This window comes from Daldinia childiae (genome assembly GCF_008694065.1).
Source record: "Daldinia childiae strain JS-1345 chromosome Unknown Scaffold3, whole genome shotgun sequence".
Lineage (NCBI taxonomy): Eukaryota > Fungi > Ascomycota > Sordariomycetes > Xylariales > Hypoxylaceae > Daldinia > Daldinia childiae.
Window position 1 is genome coordinate 5,650,106 of NW_022984644.1, and position 17,154 is coordinate 5,667,259.

At 46.8% G+C, this 17,154-nt stretch overlaps 7 protein-coding genes across 7 annotated transcripts; 1 reads left to right on the forward strand and 6 right to left on the reverse strand.

The window, feature by feature from the left end:
- Window positions 1–77: 77 nt before the first annotated feature.
- GL218_04251 (uncharacterized protein) lies at window positions 78–1,392 on the reverse strand (the record flags this gene model as incomplete). The annotated part of the gene is made up of 2 exons (XM_033580843.1): window positions 78–667; window positions 720–1,392. 2 exons carry the CDS (start codon window positions 1,390–1,392, stop codon window positions 78–80), a joined length of 1,263 nt encoding a protein of 420 aa, XP_033436921.1.
- A 1,141-nt stretch (window positions 1,393–2,533) lies between these two features.
- On the forward strand, window positions 2,534–4,474 carry GL218_04252 (putative sap domain-containing protein; the record flags this gene model as incomplete). The annotated part of the gene is made up of 1 exon (XM_033580844.1): window positions 2,534–4,474. One exon carries the CDS (start codon window positions 2,534–2,536, stop codon window positions 4,472–4,474), a length of 1,941 nt encoding a protein of 646 aa, XP_033436924.1.
- A 730-nt stretch (window positions 4,475–5,204) lies between these two features.
- Window positions 5,205–6,095, reverse strand: GL218_04253 (uncharacterized protein; the record flags this gene model as incomplete). Its single annotated transcript, XM_033580845.1, has 2 exons — window positions 5,205–5,409; window positions 5,593–6,095. 2 exons carry the CDS (start codon window positions 6,093–6,095, stop codon window positions 5,205–5,207), a joined length of 708 nt encoding a protein of 235 aa, XP_033436923.1.
- A 1,160-nt stretch (window positions 6,096–7,255) lies between these two features.
- GL218_04254 (Carbamoyl-phosphate synthase arginine-specific small chain) lies at window positions 7,256–8,750 on the reverse strand (the record flags this gene model as incomplete). The annotated part of the gene is made up of 3 exons (XM_033580846.1): window positions 7,256–7,482; window positions 7,540–8,494; window positions 8,550–8,750. 3 exons carry the CDS (start codon window positions 8,748–8,750, stop codon window positions 7,256–7,258), a joined length of 1,383 nt encoding a protein of 460 aa, XP_033436918.1.
- Window positions 8,751–10,472: 1,722 nt separating this feature from the next.
- Window positions 10,473–11,412, reverse strand: GL218_04255 (Electron transfer flavoprotein subunit beta; the record flags this gene model as incomplete). Its single annotated transcript, XM_033580847.1, has 3 exons — window positions 10,473–10,555; window positions 10,630–11,272; window positions 11,362–11,412. 3 exons carry the CDS (start codon window positions 11,410–11,412, stop codon window positions 10,473–10,475), a joined length of 777 nt encoding a protein of 258 aa, XP_033437264.1.
- Window positions 11,413–12,015: 603 nt separating this feature from the next.
- On the reverse strand, window positions 12,016–13,337 carry GL218_04256 (ADP-ribosylation factor GTPase-activating protein GCS1; the record flags this gene model as incomplete). The annotated part of the gene is made up of 3 exons (XM_033580848.1): window positions 12,016–12,321; window positions 12,390–13,178; window positions 13,290–13,337. The coding sequence occupies 3 exons, from the start codon at window positions 13,335–13,337 to the stop codon at window positions 12,016–12,018; spliced, it is 1,143 nt and encodes a 380-aa protein (XP_033436920.1).
- Window positions 13,338–14,543: 1,206 nt separating this feature from the next.
- Window positions 14,544–15,988, reverse strand: GL218_04257 (Single-stranded TG1-3 DNA-binding protein; the record flags this gene model as incomplete). Its single annotated transcript, XM_033580849.1, has 4 exons — window positions 14,544–14,855; window positions 14,909–15,142; window positions 15,196–15,490; window positions 15,786–15,988. The coding sequence occupies 4 exons, from the start codon at window positions 15,986–15,988 to the stop codon at window positions 14,544–14,546; spliced, it is 1,044 nt and encodes a 347-aa protein (XP_033436919.1).
- Window positions 15,989–17,154: the final 1,166 nt, after the last annotated feature.

Sequence of the window (17,154 nt, forward strand, 5' to 3'; positions counted from 1 at the left end):
TTTCAGTATTTCTCATTTTGTTCATAGAATCTGTCAGACACACATTCAGGTTTCTCTGCACTTTTGGCTCAGACCTATTAAGCATCTGGGTCGCTCGAATGCTTGCCTTCGTCATAGTCCACACCTACTAGTAAACGGTCCATCATATCTATGTAAAGGTCTCTGGCCCAGCAGATGGTAACCATAATTGCTAAGGCGTTCCATTGATACTGGTTCTCTTCCGACAGGTTCAGTCGACACGGAATATGGCAGACAGCATCCGGGTTTTGGGCGTCCATTGTGACGATGAACACAATATGCTTGAAAATAACGAAACAAAACAGTACAGGCGCCTCTGGTCGTACTTCTCCAGGCACGAGGGCTAGTTTATCTCGCCACCACGTAGCTAGCTTCGTCATTTCGGTTTGGATGACTACGTCCATGTCCGACTTATTTTCGTCATTCATCTCTAGTATCACAATATTGGGCTCGAAATCACGGCGATATTTTCTGATGTTTCCGTCGGTTGCAGACCATCGTAAGGCCTGCGTAAGTGTTTGCTTAATTTGATTGACAAGTCTGCGTCCGCATCTATTATTATGTTGTTCATCTAGATGTGACTTTTGCGCCCTTCGGAGATCGCGAACTCGTCCATGAATATCCATCAGCTTGCGAAGTGCTGTAGCACCTGTAAAATATGAGTATCGATATTTAAATTAAATTTACTAATATTAACGTACCTTGATATTCTAGCTTATCTGTGCGCGCGTATATTCGTGGTCGAGTGCTTACAGCATGAGTCTTGATGTAGAACAAGCCTTCGGGTAGAGGAACGCCTCGAAAGTGCATTCGCCAGGTTGTCGGCATTAGAGTGTATTCGTCTCGCGCCTTTAAAACCTGGTTGAGGAAAACTTGTTCATAGCGCCATCCTCCTTTTGGGTCGTGGTCCTGAGTTGTCTCTTCACCAATAGAAGACTCAGCTAGATTGCTTTGATGGGACGTGTCACTCTGCGACCCATCCGTCTCTATTGCCTCTTGTACGGTATTATCCAGATAGCTCGAAGTATTTTCCGCGGTATGTACTGAGAGCTTATCCACCTCGCTACCCTCGCTATCTTCGCTGTCTCCTTCATAATCGAGAGCTACCTCAATGGAGTCCTGGATATCCTCATCAAGCTCATCGTTTTCCTCCATCAGCTGGCTCGCTTGCGCCCCCGTAGCGAGAGCTTGAATCGTATCATCTTCATCTTTGATTCTAACTTGTCGTCCATGGAATTTCTCTTTGTTAGAGACGGGTTTGGTAATACGGCCGCAAATAACCTTGTCTGCTTGTAAATTGTCATGTGTTTTGGCATTACTGATAGAGCTGTTTTTGGGTACTTTGCGTGAATGCCAACTATGGGAACCAGTCATATTGATGGTTTATTACAAGCTTCTGCGAAGCCGTAGTGTAATCGGCAAGGGAATATGGTGAGAGTTGCGTGAGTTATGAATAGGACCAGACTAACCGGTACGGCCATCTAGCTGAATTTCTCACGGTGATAGAGTCAAGGATAAGGCAACACTGATTACCGACCAACGGGGATTAACGGATTATTCATGTCTTGCACATAGCGCTAATGCCGTCTTTGGCCGGATCGACAACGCCGAATTATGATAATAATTATAATGGCGTAGAGAGGGCAGATATGAAATGTGAGATATGAGGATATTACTTGGCTGTTTGTTTCCGGTGAGCTTGTGACTAGCAACATACCTCTTTCTAAAGTTTCTCTATCCGTTGCTTACGGTGATTTCAAGAATTATTAGGTACTTAACCTAAGCTAAACTTACATTTGTTTTAAATAATTTTCTTATAGATATTAAATAGAAGGAAGCCGCGCTACGTCGTTTCTATGAGTAGCTATAAGTTAGAAGGTTGTACCTGTTGAACACACTTTAGCTTAAGATATAAGTGAGACTTGCACAACATGTACCTATGTACTTAAGCTGCAATATCGATGCGCTAGTCCTAGTGTAGTATGGCGCATCTTCCCATGTAGAGATAGATCCAATTAAAAAAGGAGGCTACCTAACCTTACTAGGCACCTATGATGCTATGTGCCACCTGCACTTAAAGCTCCTATGAAGCTCTGGGCACTGACAGCTGGAATTCAACTGTTCGCCTGATTTTTGAAATTTTGTCTGCGAGACCGCGACACACGCGACGCCCAACTTAGAACTGCATTAAACCCAATCCCATATTCAAGATCACTTCACACACTTCGCACACCTCTTTTTAAGTCTTCTTGTCAACATATCAACTTTTAAGAATAGCATCACTTGAGTATTATATTCATTTTTACTACATTATTGATGACTGATTCCGGCCTTTTTTAACTTGCGGATTTCAACTCTCTTTGTTCGCAGCCACTTTTACCAGCATTCTCGTCCTTTTTATCGACCTCCGACTATACACACACCGCGCTTCTAATTCTCAAACACCTTTTTCCTTTTCTATGAAGATTTGTATCCAGGCAATGTGCAATTTTTCGTAGATCTATTTTACTACAATATGGCTACAGATTGGAACAAACTCAAGGTCGTCGACCTAAAATCGGAATTGAAGCGCCTAGGCCTACCGCAAAATGGTCTTAAGGCGGACTTGGTAGCACGCCTAGAAGCTGCTGATTCCGAAAGAGCTGCTTCCCAATCTTCAGATGAAGCCCCTGAAGAGCCCGAGGTTATTAATGGGGAGTCACAACTGGTGGAGATAGCCCCTGAAGCAACGGAAACTCCAGAAGTAACGGAAGCTCCAAAAGTTTCCGAGTCAAGTCCTCCTGATGAATCTCCTAAGCAGTCCGAAGCCGAAGCTGAAGCTGAAGCTGTACCAGCACAGGAAGTATCCGCACCCGCCGTTATTGAGACGCAAGCCGCTCTAGAATCATCGGCCAGCGAGACGCCGCTACAAATTACCGAACTAATACAGGATTCACAAAAGCGAAAGCGAAGATCTCTAAGCCCTGCGCCATCCGCCGACGGAGTAGCACATAAGAGAGCTAGACAAGAGAGTCGAGATAGCCAGGAGGATCGCGTCGCAAGCTCGACCGAAGAGAAAATTGATGCAGTGGTAGAACCTCAAGAAGAAAAGAAGGAGAGCGTAATCCAGACTCCCCCCGATATCGAGATGGAGGGCGCTCAGGATGAAGCGCCAATCGAGCGCGAACACAGCAACGGTGTCGTTCATTCAACACCGGCAGATGATACTAACCCCGACGTTCAAAATGGACATGCTGTAGAAGTGGTAACGAATAAGACTCAGGCAACCTTGGAAGAAACCCCCGAAGATGAGCCTTCTCGAGAACAACCTTACACCGCACACCCGGCTGAGATAGAACGAGACGTAGAGCCGTCCATCCACCCCGCGACCTCTGCACTGTACATTAAGAACTTTATGAGACCTCTTCGACCGCAGACAGTCAAGGACCACCTGCTAGACCTCGCTACGCCGATGGGTGCTCCCATCGAAGAAGGTACTATTGTTGACTTTTACCTTGACACTATCCGAACACATGCGTTTGTAGTGTTCAACACCATCTCATCTGCCTCAAGGGTACGTACCGCACTTCACAACCGCGTCTGGCCCGACGAAACCAACCGCAAGGCTTTGTGGGTTGACTTCATTCCGTCAGAGCGCTTCACGGAGTGGGTTGATATGGAGCAGACATCTACCGGAGGGCGCGGTTCGACCAATCGCTACGAGGTCATGTACGACAACGATGAAGACGGTAACGTAATTGTTAAACTTGAAGAATTCGACGGCGCCGGCCCTACTACAAAACAAGCACCTCTAGCACCAGAACCTCAGCCCGAGCGCAAACTTTCCATCCCCACCGGCCCTTCCCGACCATTCCCGGGTGTTGAAGGCGCGCCCACAGGCCCACGCAATTTCAACTCAACCCGTGCGCCCGCATCGCACCCGAGCAGAGCGGGAAGACTAGAACAGCCCGGTCAATCGACGAACGCGCGCCCTAGCGTTACATACCAGCCCGCTCCAGACGATCTGGTCAAACGACGACTTGACACGATCGCAGCAGCCAAGACCAAGGATTTCGATCGAGACTTCGGCAAGGAGTACAAGCGTTACTATTTCGAGAACGGCGAAACACTCGTCGACAGAGGCCCAGAGATTTTCCTTGGCATCCGCCCGCCGCACAGGGAGCGCCAGCGCGAGCGCGAGCAGAGACGCGAGCCAGGACGGGAGCCGGCACGTGAACCAGTTCGCGAACCAGCCCGCGAACCCGGACGTGGTCGTCGAGGCGGTGGCAGACGACGTGGCGGCATGCCCATCTTCCACGGCGTCCCTCGAGGCGGCGACCGGTTCCGACCCGGAGATTCCTCAGCATCCGGCCCTAACGGACGCTCGCGATACCCCGACGATAGAGGGAGCCGTCGCGACGGTCACGGCCATGGCCGAGATAGGCCAAATCGACGAGATAGCTACAGTCGTTACTAACTAACCAACCCGCTGTAAGATGGACTCGAGGTTGAACGGCCAAGTGAGTTAGTTACGTGAGTTATTGCTGGTTTGCTAAACACGTGAGAGTGCCTGTATATGAAAAAAAAAAAAGAGAACGAAGATAATCAATCAAACCAGAAACGTACCATTGCGTGAGAGCATTCGCGGAAAGTCTAAAAAAAGAGTAAAGGTCTTAAAGCATTTATGGAGTACAGAGAGAAAGCACATACGGAAACAGCATCATCGCAAAGGCAGAACGGGACGGACGCATCGACGCATTTGTATAAGGAGGGAAGGGAAGGAAGGATACCCAGTCCGAGAGAGCAAGCAAGTTAGCAAAGCAAAGCAAAGCAAAGCAAGCCTGGCCCGGCCTAGCCCTATTGGCAAATAGCATCACGAGTTACTATAAGACAGACGGGCGCCTAGCTATGTAGGTAGTATAGGCAAATGCGCAAAGCGCGTGCTAATAGAGGACGTTTCATTCCAAAAAAAAAAAAGGCCAAAAACCCAAATTGAAGCCGGTGGCTTAACCTATGTATCATCACCTTTTCTTCTCCTGACTTCGTGAAGAAGGTTCCCAACTAACCAGATAAGTACTTCCTAACGTAGCTCTAGTCAATACCCATCCCAAAGCCCATTGATAATACCTCTCCTACTCCCGCATAGCGAATCGATGAAGACTCCCGGAAAGGACCAGACACATAGCGAGAGTATTTATTTTAGGTAATCATACGATGCCCCCCTTCTCTATGTAATAATCCAGGAGCAACCTCCTCCCTAATTTGGTACCAACAATCTCGGAAGCCCACATCAGTGTGTCTTCGAGGGATACCACGTCTTCCGGTCGCACGTCCATGCCCTTCAAAGTCCCTTTGGAATTAATCGAAGCCAATCGCTTGTCGATATGTTCGTGGTACGTCTTATGCTGCGGCCTAGACGATAAAAGGGGTCAGGTTAGTCCCGAATGAAATATAAATGCAGGGGCATCATGATAATAGAAAGAGATGAGGTGGTAAGGGGGTTTGTCTGTAGTTAAAGATGTAGGCAAGGTAAGGTAAAGTAAACTAAGGAAGGGTAAGTTCCCAAGGTAAAAAGGAGGCGGATGGATAACGTACCAAGCAACATTCCAAAAATACGCACGGCTCCGCCAGTACTCCCCGGTTCCGCCAAAGCCCCATACCGCTTCTTTGTACTTTGGGTCTAGGAAGCGATTATTATATGATGCCGTACGGGGCAGTTTCAAATACAGACACACGTCGAGGTGGTCTTGTATGCATCTCAAGTTCCGTAGCGAGTCGCTGTCGCTTCCCCGGGGTGCCCAGCCGAACACATCCTCATCTTTGCGAGCGAGCAGCAAAGACCCTTCGACGATTGTGAACCGTCTAGACACAACGGGTCGCTCACCTTCTTCTAGCAGCACATGCTCACGCAAGAAGGAGGAAATTCTCGAAGGCGGGAGAACAGCGCGCATACTAGCTTCCAGGACCTTGGCCGCCCTCACTATGACAGTCCATGAGAGCTGCGAAAGAGCTCGGCCCGCGAGGGAAGCTTGGTCCTGGTCGTCCCAAAAGTAGTATTTCCCCGTAGTGTCAAATATGTGGTCTGAATCGAAGATCATGCGGGCGAACAATTCTGTATTGTAGCATTTAGCTTGGCAAAAATTGATGACGTTAAGGGTTGGGGATCTCGAGATGTCTATGTATCCTGACTGTCTGTCGCCCTGGTCCTCAGCCTATGCGGCCAGGGGGACATAATGTACTAATTTGGTTTTAACTAGCTCTTCTTTGGGTATCTGGAAACTTTCTTCGTGGATTATGGCGTGACGAGGTTGAAAGCCTGGAACAGATCCATGCTAGGCATCTGTAGGGGATAAGGGCTTTATCGTGATGGCCTCCTGGATAACGGCATCTAAGAGGAGAGCCAAAGTCGTCTTTCCGGATGCGATGCTACCAGAGATGCCAATGATGAAGTTCTTCAAGACGTGCTCCCTGGGTATCGTATTTTGCTCGGTAATAAAACTGGGAATGTAATTTGCATCGAATCCCGACTGGGCGAACGAATCGGGATTACCTATTAAGGCAGTCTCCATTATCTAAAAATATAGAAATATGTTTGGAGCGATTGCAATCAATACCTTAAGATAAGACGATAGAATGCTGGTGACTTTTAATATGTAAGAGGTTAACAATGTAGAGTATAAATACATGCCAACTATTATTAGTTGTAATATATTACCTAGGTACCTTACCTAACCTACATATGTAGGAGGTACTTAGTGGAAAGTGCTAATAGCTTTATGTTCTAGGTACTTGCATGTTCTCTCCTCAAGTCGCTCAGCAGACGGAAGGAGTACTGCTATATATGAGACGAGAAGAAAGAGATAAAACTTAATATATGTGACTATATCATAGGAAGGACCTACTTGTACCTAACTTGGGCATACGTTAGGTACTTATAGTGATATTAACGTAATAGAAACAAAAAGGAGGCAGGTAGACTCCTACAAGTTCTACATACGTTATAAGGTGCTATTAAACATAATAGGTAGGTACGTTTTAGACTACCTACCCTTATGCATATTTCATTTATTCCATTCTACAGTTAGTCGTTACAAGGAGATATATGAATGAATCAAGGACAACGCATTTTGCTATTTTATTTTATTTTATTTTATATTTAATTTGGAATCCATCAACTCCTTTATGACACAATCCTGACCCAATCGGTCCCTGATAAGTCAAAAAATACCCATGTATACCCCTACCAAAAACGGACTTTCTAAGCAGCGCTAGCCAAAGGCTCCGGTTGAACACCAACGCGTTCCTTGCTTAGAATGTCAAGCATGAACTGGGACGGCCTGTTATCCTTGTAAACAGCCTGGCACGCCTTGAAGGCCATCACATCTTCAATGTACTTGTCGAAGAGGTAGGAGCTATCCATAGGACCACCCCTAGCTTCGGGGTGGAACTGGGTTGAGAAGATTGGTCGGGAGATGTGGCGCATGCCTATAGCATTGTATTAGTAACTTGCAAGCAACATAAAAACATATAAAAATATCCTACCTTCATTACTACCGTCATTAAGATTAACGAAATACTCCTTCCATTCGCTACCCAACGTGCTGGCATCGACAGCATAGCCGTGGTTCTGGCTAGTGATGTGGCACTGCCCGGTTGTCATATCTAGAGCCGGGATGTTGTGTGCCCGGTTACCATACTTCAGCTTGATGGTTCGAGCTCCAGTGGCTAGAGCCAGTAGCTGGTGGCCTAAACAGATACCCATAATGGGCACTTGGGAAGTTTCCATCAGCACGTTGAGGTTATGTACGGTAGCTTGGCAATGGGTCGGATCGCCAGGGCCGTTGGAAATGAATACACCATCAAAATTGTCGGCGACCTTCTGAATCTTGAAATCGTAGGGGAACACCGTTACGCTAGCCCCACGGCTCACCAAGCTCCGGAGGATATTCTCCTTGACACCACAGTCAAGTAACGCGATATGATACTTGGGGTTGTGGGCCTCCACAACAAAGGGGGCCTTAGTACTGACCCGCTTCACAAGGTTAATCTGGCCAGGATCAACGAAGCTTTCGTCTTCGTCTGCGTCGTATTCATCGCCAACAGAGATCCTAGCGAGGGAAGAACCCTGCTCTCGTAGGTGAGTGACGATGGCACGAGTATCGACACCCGAGATGGCCGGAATACCCTCTCGGGCACACCAGTCACCCAAACTCTCCACCGCGGTCCAGTGGCTGTATTTCTCGGCGAAATCGGCAACAACAATTCCTGCGCACTGAATATGAGGAGACTCGAAGTGCCTTAGAAGGTTCCACTGGTCACGCTCGTTAGAGGGAACACCGTAGTTTCCAATCAATGGCTGAGTGAAGACGAGAATCTGGCCTCGGTACGAGGGATCGGTCATCGACTCCGGGTAACCGACAAGAGAAGTCGTAAAGACGGCCTCGCCAGAGATGTTAGAGTTAGCTCCGAAAGCCGTTCCGTGGAAAATAGGCCCATCCTTTTTCTCCGTCAGCATATAGTGATCGTCAAGGTCTACCGTAGTTGCAACGTACTCGGAGAGTGAGTGTAGCCTCCATGCCAGAAGCAGGTTTCGTAGCCCGGGATAAGGTCTGAGGCATCTGCCTGCCCGTGCTACCCTGGATAGCCTGGGCCGCAAAGTTGCCGGTGGTGGAGAGGAATCGGGCCCGTGCCGAGAGGCTAGCAGCACTGAATGCTGCAGGCTTCGCAGCCTTCAGGGCTAATCGTGAGAACATGATGTTCTGAAGTGGTAAATTAAAGGTTCGAGCTAAAGAGGTTATTCAATGGCCTCCTTTAAGCGGAGAGAGCCCGCCACAAGTGGTCTAGATATATGTTAGTCTCGAAAGCGGTGAGTCAGATTCGTGAAGTGAAACAAACCAGAGATATAATCCTGTGGCGATATAGTTAGCAATTGCAATGGCTAAAGTGATAACAGACAGATAAAATAGTATAAAATGATAAGGTATAAATCGAATAGCGTGGTGAGAGTGGATATATTTTCATGAGTCGAATTGGAGGGACAGTTAGAATGAGGTCATCTTTCGTTGAACGTACCTGGGATGTGAAGACTGACGAGCGCCCGTTCATAAGGGCAACGTGGATAGTTCCAACCAGAAGAGGCAGGAGAATTAGAGGATGACTCAATTGGAAGGGGGAGAGTTTAGAGGTTCTAAAGAATACCGATAGTAATAAGGCGGATTGGGGGAATACCGTTAGTTTTTAAAGGGGACTGGGGAAAGAAGAAAAAAAAAGGTGTTTTCATAGCGGGGGACTAAGAATTCAAGGTTGTGCGATCTGACTGGTTTCCGATATTCCCAAGCTAACCATGCAGTACCGCCCCATATTTAATATTGAATAGTCCAATTAAATATGTTGTAATTCTGTGTTACACACTGTAATACCGTTACCTTATCTCTAGGGTACATTGGCTTGTCAAGGCCCGCCAGACGGAAGAGTGAAAAAAAAAAATTTACTATAGGCCGTTTTCGGCCTATCAACGACCTCAACGCTCTGACGTAGACCGGATACTGTCTACAGCAAAGAAAGGCCAAAATAGCGTTTACTAACTTCAGATAGTGTACCTAATGTATGCGGTTAAATTACACAATCGAATCACAATAGTTAAATTATTTTACTTTTACTAGTTATAAGATACTTGTAATTTCTACCGCACATGTAAACCTTTGTGACGATGTTGACTTTGCCGTGATATACTTTCCCACCACAATCGCTAGCAGTATGCAAATGCTGCAACAGCATTAGAATATCGATATTTAAGTAGTACAGATTAGTCAAGTCCGATGCATCCCTTAACTCCCTTATGTCACGCACATAAATAAATTAACCATGTCCCCAATTCGTACATAAAGCCAATCCCTTGCGATTGGCTCTTGTCGCTGTGAAAACTCCAACCCTCTCGTCATATGAGCGCGGAAGGACATTACTTGCTCTACTAGTACACCGATCAATGAGTTAGTTCAACACTTATAAACATTATTTGTGGAACTGCAATATTATTTTCTCCCTACTATACCGAAAATCGGATACCTAGAAACAACTTTATGAGAAGCCATAGTTACATGTAGTATCGAGGGAAAAGGAGGTTTACACGCTTGGGCATTTGTGAATTTGAGCGATATGATTCTGAGCAATTCCTACTTGTCTTGATTCAATATATCTTCATTTGCCAATCTCGCGATTTTATAGATTCCACATCTACCCAGGTAGATAACCAAGACGCTCTCAGCAATATGATAACCATCCAGACGTGAAAACTATTGAAGTGTAGGTTTCCCCGAAGCCCCTTTATCGGACACGAAAACCGTATAGTTGGCTTCATTCATCGTAGAAATAGAATATCCCATATCTACATACCTACGTTTAAGCTTCACCATAGCCCATAGTTATATATGAAAGTTAACTTAGATATTTTTAAAGCAATGCTCTCTATTCATTCGTTATATCGCTCCCAGCTCCTTCAACTTCGAAATCAACCCATCCACATCCTCAACCTTGCCACCACCTTCTCTCGGCGGCGGTTCTATAGTAAAAAAGTTAGTATAGACTACAAGAGGAAAGGTCTTAGTAAGACAACATAATATATAAAAATCGTACCTGTAACTTTAACAATCTTAAGCCGTCTCTCATTCGAAATGCCTAAATCACTCAAGCTCATCTTGACAAGCGGCTTCTTCTTCGCCTTCATAATATTCGGCAAGCTCGCATAGCGGGGCTCATTAAGGCGCAAATCCGTCGTGATAACCATCGGTAACTTCGCGCGCACCGTTTCCGCGCCGCCGTCAACCTCTTTCGTGACCTCGACCGTATCGCCAGCGCCAAACGTGACTTTGCTAGCCTGTGTAGCCTGGGGCCACCCTAGCAACCCCGCTAGCATCTGTCCTGTCTGCGCCGCATCGTCGTCGATGCTCTGCTTGCCGAGGATGACCAAGTTGCTCTTTTCCTTCTCGACAGTGGCCTTGAGCAACTTAGCTACGCTGAGCGGCTCTAGGTCTTCGCCCTCCTTGACGTCTACGTGGATGCCACGGTCCGCGCCCATCGCCATCGCCGTGCGCAGTACGTCCGCGGCCTTCGCAGGACCTGCCGAGATCACGCAGATGTCTTCAACGCCTCCCGGCGCTGACTTTTTCTCACGGATCCGCACCGACTCCTCGACCGAAAGCTCGTCGAACGGGTTCATCGAGTGCTTGACGCCGGCCGTTTCGACGCCCGTCTGCGCCTTATTGACGCGGGGTTTGACCTGCGGATAGGAAATACGACCATTAGCTTACTCCCTCGTTCTATTGTTGCCCTTACGTGCAGAAAGTGTAGGAGTTAATTAATTCTTACCGCATAGTCAATTACCCTCTTTATGGGCACGAGAATACGTAATGCTGACATGGCGAGTTCGCAACTATGCTGGCTGTCTATTAAAAAGCGAAAGGAGAAGTGAAAGTATAAGTGAGCTTATGTCTCTTGTCCCTTGTCGGATTCAATGCTTCGGCTAACTTTAATTGAAGCTCCGTTCAATGACGCAGGAAAATCCGCGACCGAGACCGGCGATAGCCGCGCTTCTACTGTAAAAAACCTCGGCCAAATAGGCCCCACATGATGGTCTGTCTACTTGTAAATAACCTCCTTATTTAAAATATCTTCTTGTGCGTATAATTCAACGGTAATTTGGATATATATGGCATTTCAGTACAGTATATCGTAACGGTAATAATGAATAATTATTTAACACGATTAGTTGTACTTTGGTAATTGGGTGTCTACCCATTACTCATATGTATACCGTCGCATAAAAAAAGAATATTTGCACCCTTTACATTGATTCTAATAAATACATGTATATACGCTACCCAGAACTCCATTTAGCTTACCAGGTAATTATACAGCATGGCATCGTGTCCGTCGTCTATAGGTATAATCGCACACCCCGATACCTGTGCAGTCTCTTCATTTAAACCTGGGTAATATAAACTGACAATCCCCTTCCGGCTACTACCAGTCGTCCCACTCGTCGTCCTTCTTGGCCGCTGCTGGCGCGTTCTTATTTCCTCCTCTTCCCATGGCTGAAGTTCCAACCGAGCTATACTTAGGCCCGGTACCATGCCGTTGATCCGCGGCGGCAGCGAAGTCGTCCCAGAATGCCTTCTTACTCTCGTCTATCGGGGCTTGCCTTCGCTCGTCGGATCCCTCAACGAAGCGGTTAAACCGTTCCTGTGCTGTCATTGCGCCGGCCTGTGCCGCCTTACCTACGCTCCCTGCTGCAACTCTCGCCTGTGCTGCAAAGTCCGATTCCGAAAGCTGTTTGTAAGAGTTAGTAACTGTGTTCGTTTCGTTGTGTGGCTAAGCATGCAAACTCTTGTGCTTACCTGCTTAGCCGTAGGCTGAATGAATTCATCGTTGATTCCTTTAGCCGTCTTGCTTACAGTCGTTGTAAACCAGCCGAACCCTTTTGTTAAGGCAGCTACTGGGTCCTTCTGCACCTCCGTTAGATCTGGAAGCCCTCCGTTACCACTCTTTGTAGGTGCAGGCGTATTTCCAAATCCGGCGTATTTGCCCCCCTGGCTAGGCGGTAATTCCGCCGACCTAGACGCGTTCTCTTTTCCTAGACGCGCGAAATATTCATCATCGACTTTAGCTTTGACACCTGGTCGATTAGGGCTTGCTGTTCGACTTCCACTCGTTGCCACGCCTTGTAATGGCGTTCCGGTCCTACTGATTTGTTTTGGACCAGGCGGCTTTGTGGCGGCGGCGGCGGTGGTAGGCTGCGGTGTGGTTTTTCGTTCACCGGGCACGTATTCCCTACCCTCAACCTTGGCGCTAAGCCTTTCTTTCCATTCTTCACCTACTTCTCCGCTATATCGCTCCGCAATGGTAGCATCGTCCCAGTTTAAACCACGCATCTTAGTATCATCGTGCTGCTCGAAAAACGATCTCCATCCCTGATTACCGCCGAGCCGCATGCGCTCGATCTCGGCCTGCTTGAACGCGTCCATAGTAACGGAACGAACGAACGAGATATGAACGCCAAGGCCCCGGTGAACGCCAGCGCAAGAGAGGCAGATGAAAACGCCGAATTTAGGAGACGCCCATTGCGGGTTCGGGGCGTTGCAATCGCAGCAGATGTTGTTGTTATTCGTCTTTTGTATAGCCAGGAGCTAAAGATAAGCTGACGGTTAGCAAGTGTTTAATATCATGATAGACAGGTAACTATGCTAATTGCCATGCCATTAATTCTTTTCAAATCTCAACTAGATAACAATACATACCTTTGATCTGGTCTCCGGATCGACTTCCCACATAGCTTTAGAGGCCATGGTAGATTACTGATTGTTGCGCCGAAGCGACAGCAGGGAGTAATATAAGTCTCTATTCAGTAATTGTCTACTTGATAGTAAGAGAGAGCCGTGTACGAAGCGACAACAGCATTAAATCAAAATTTGAAGGTATTTGCGTATGTGAGGACAGTTTTATTAACGAGCATTTATGAAGTACAAGTATAAGTACGAGTAGTACGTGGTGTTAATTTAACTCGTGCGCAATCGCCGACTTCGATAAAATAGGGATATTTGATGAAATAGGAATATCGGGGGCCAAGACAGGTACCCCGATTCTCCACATCTTGTTTTAGCGTTCTCATCCCCTACCAGGTACATACAATAGCAGTAGAGTAAGTAGGCCTAGAAAAGAGGAAAACAAAAAGTCTAGATTTCCCTTCTACTAGTTATCACTAATGTACCTACCATAATAACATGACCTACCTACATGCAGTAAATAATAACATAGCAACCTACTAACTATAGTAGCGTTAATCCAACCACATTCCAAACGGTTCCATCCGCGTAATATTATACAATACTAAGGATTTAGAATATTTAAACGGATTCGCCATTTACTATGGGCCAGCTACCTACCTTATCCATGCTGGAAAACTGTTGGCTGCCGATCCGATCCGATTCCTAAATTCGCAACCACTACCATTCTTCGATTTTAACCTTCATTTCCGCCACTACGGAACGTTATGGAGGGTCCGATTCAAGTTATAATAAAACGGAAACAATAAAATTCCATTCCAAATCACGCATCTCACTAATGATAGATCATAATGCATCAATCCGTTATCAATCATATCTATTCTTTGCTCGCGAGAACTTTTCCGAGTCCACCGTGACCCCCCTGCTCCGTTGTCCACCTAGTGTACAACCCGTGAAAATGCTCGAGAGGTGGTTGTCAAAGTCATTCGTGAAAATTAAGATGTATCAAAACTGCAGCATCATGACACAGACCTTCGCCAGAAATGCGAATACAGAATGCGGCAGTCGCTGCTGACGATATCTGAGGCCATATTACTGCTGTTCTGTGGGGTTTCGTTATCTATGGTGAAATCAAGAAACTTGCCATCCCTCGTAAAACCTGACTGACGCGCAACTACTGTATAATGTATCCGTAACTAAGACATGACTGTCTGGATTCATCTTCCGTTAAGAATTAAACATGCGCCGTCGGAAACATGCTTAGATAATCTAAGCAGTAGCAGCAGGGGCCGCCTCTTGGCCATTGGCCTCGTTCTCCTGAGGAATATTCGCCTCCTCGTCCGTCTTGTCGGGGCTGTCAATAGCGACCTTGACGGCAATCTCGCGACCTTCGATCTCCTTGCCGTTCATCTCGGCAACAGCCTTCTGCTGAAGCTCTTCAGAAGCCAGGGTGACGAAGCCGAAACCACGACCCTTGCGGGGCTCGCCGCGAGCCTGGAGCTTCTTGATCATGAATCGCGGGATAGGACGAAGGGCAATCTTGGCGGAGGAGGGCTGGTAATCATTGAAGAGTTCCTTAAGCTGTTGGAAAGTTAGCAGGCGCCGAGTTAACCATCAGCAAAATAACAACTTGCCTTCTCCTCGGTTAGGTCATAGGGTAGGTTAGCGACCATAACCTTGTTCTTGGAGGGGATGCCGTCAGCAGGCGGTCCGCGCTCACGACGCTCACGAGCAGGGCCCTTCTTCGCAGACTTGTCTTTGTCAGCATCCGCCTTGTTGGTGATGTCGGTCAAAGGCAAAACCTCAGAATCGGCAGCGGTGGTAGCATTCGCGCCAGCCTCAGTAGGGGCATCGTCCTTTCCACCCTCCTAAATATTGTTAATAACCGTTGAAACATGTGCAGATTAAGGCAAAGACTTACAGTTCGGCCGCCACGACCAGCGCGACCAGCACGGCCACGGCCACGACCGCGGCCACGACCAGAGGATCGGCGCCGAGAGCCTTCGGCACCAGCCTCGCCGTTGGTAGCTCCCTCGGCCTTCTCGCCAGCCGGCTGGGGAGTGCGTGCAAGTTGAACGGAGACCTTTCGCTCGAGAATCTCCTTACCGGAGAGTTCAGCAATGGCACGATCGGCCTCGGAGGGGGTAGAGAGATCCACGAAGGCATAGCCAACGGGGCGGTCGGTACGAGGATTCTTCGGAATCGAGACGGATTCACTAAGTGATAAAAATTAGACCAAATTTCAACTAGCTTACTTGATAATAGCCAGAGATTATTTAAAATCGGCCTTGTGATAAGCCTTTCATTTGTGATAATACAACCGTAAACATCCGCTTATTTTCAAGTCCCTACAAATAAAAGGGACTGGGTAGTAGAAGCTGAACATATGTGTAGGCCATTATATAGCACAAGGGAATCCAAGGTAAGGATGGGCCAACAAGTAAATATTTCACCATAAACCATGGATACAATTCCATAGTTAGTAGGAATGAAATCAGTATGTAGACTTACACAAGGTAACCCTTGAAGAATTCTTTCAACTCCCCCTCAGTTGTCGCATATGCGAGGTTGCCAATATACAATCGGCGACCCTCGGCGGCACTAGCATGGACGGCATCCTTGTTCTCGTCCTTGCCAGCGAGAGAGGTATTGCTCAGAGCATTGGTAACGTCGTTGACGGCAGCGTCAGCAACTTTCTCCACAGTGGTAGCCATTGTGAATGATGGTTTCTGGTTGGGAGATTAGTTGAAGGTAGGTTGATTATCTTGACAGGAGGCGATTATAGACGTTGAATGGACGTTCGGGTTCGGGTTCAGTATTGAACTCTTGAACAATTTCGGGGGAGGAATAGGGTGGCTACGTGCCCTAGAGAAGATTGAAAGAGTTGGGAATCGGTGAGTTGTGACACAACGAGCTGGAGATTGATGGAATTGAGAGGTGTGAAGAAGAAATGGGAGAGACCAGATGTTCGGACGCGGCCAGAATTTTTTAAGGGTTGTTGTTTCTTGTGTGGGTCACGCCAAAGTTAAACTCACGGCAGGCGTGGGGTAAGTGAATATGGCTGCGCTTGACAGGAATCTATGGGCCAATTATAGAAAGGGGGACGCATGCGCTTGTACGGACTTAGAGTAAGTACCTAGGTACGTACTTGCCTACATGTCCTGTTGTGGTCTACTTATATTTATACTGACGGAAACCTCACTGTGTATTTTAACTTGGGGTGCCTGAACCATCAGTGACTGCCTACCTACGGTACCTACCTACCTACCTAGGTACATATGTCTGCCAGGTCTATCAGGTACTATTATAATTGGAAGAGAGCCGCACTGGCCTGAAGCAAATGGCATCTAACATAGGTACCTAATATATATGTAAAGCAAGTGACTCAGTCAACAATCTCGTAATGGCATAGTGAGAAGCTAGAAGAGTAATAGAAGGACAAGAGGATAATGAATGCCTAAGGAATAGCAGAGGCAAGTGACACATGGCGAGAGAAATATGTAAGGGAAGGTAAGGAAAACTACTGAGCTTGTAGGTGCGTACCTTAGGTAAGTTTGAAAAAAAAATTTAGGTACTATGTGAATGGGCTTGCCTGTTTTAGCGAGTCCTATGTATATGGTAGTCACTATTGCCTTAAATTCTTCCATGTAAACCTCTGAGGATTATGATAGAAGAGAAAATAGGTATTGATTTCTTAAAATGTCTACTACGTAATAATAGGTTAGGTACAGAAGTCGCCTTCAAAAGTTTTGTCCATACCAAACACCTGTCAGCCTTAACCACAGCTATTAAATAACTACTAAATAACTTAATCTATTTAGCACTCAAAAATTATAAAATATATTAAAATTTACTATTTTTTATATAAATAATTACATAA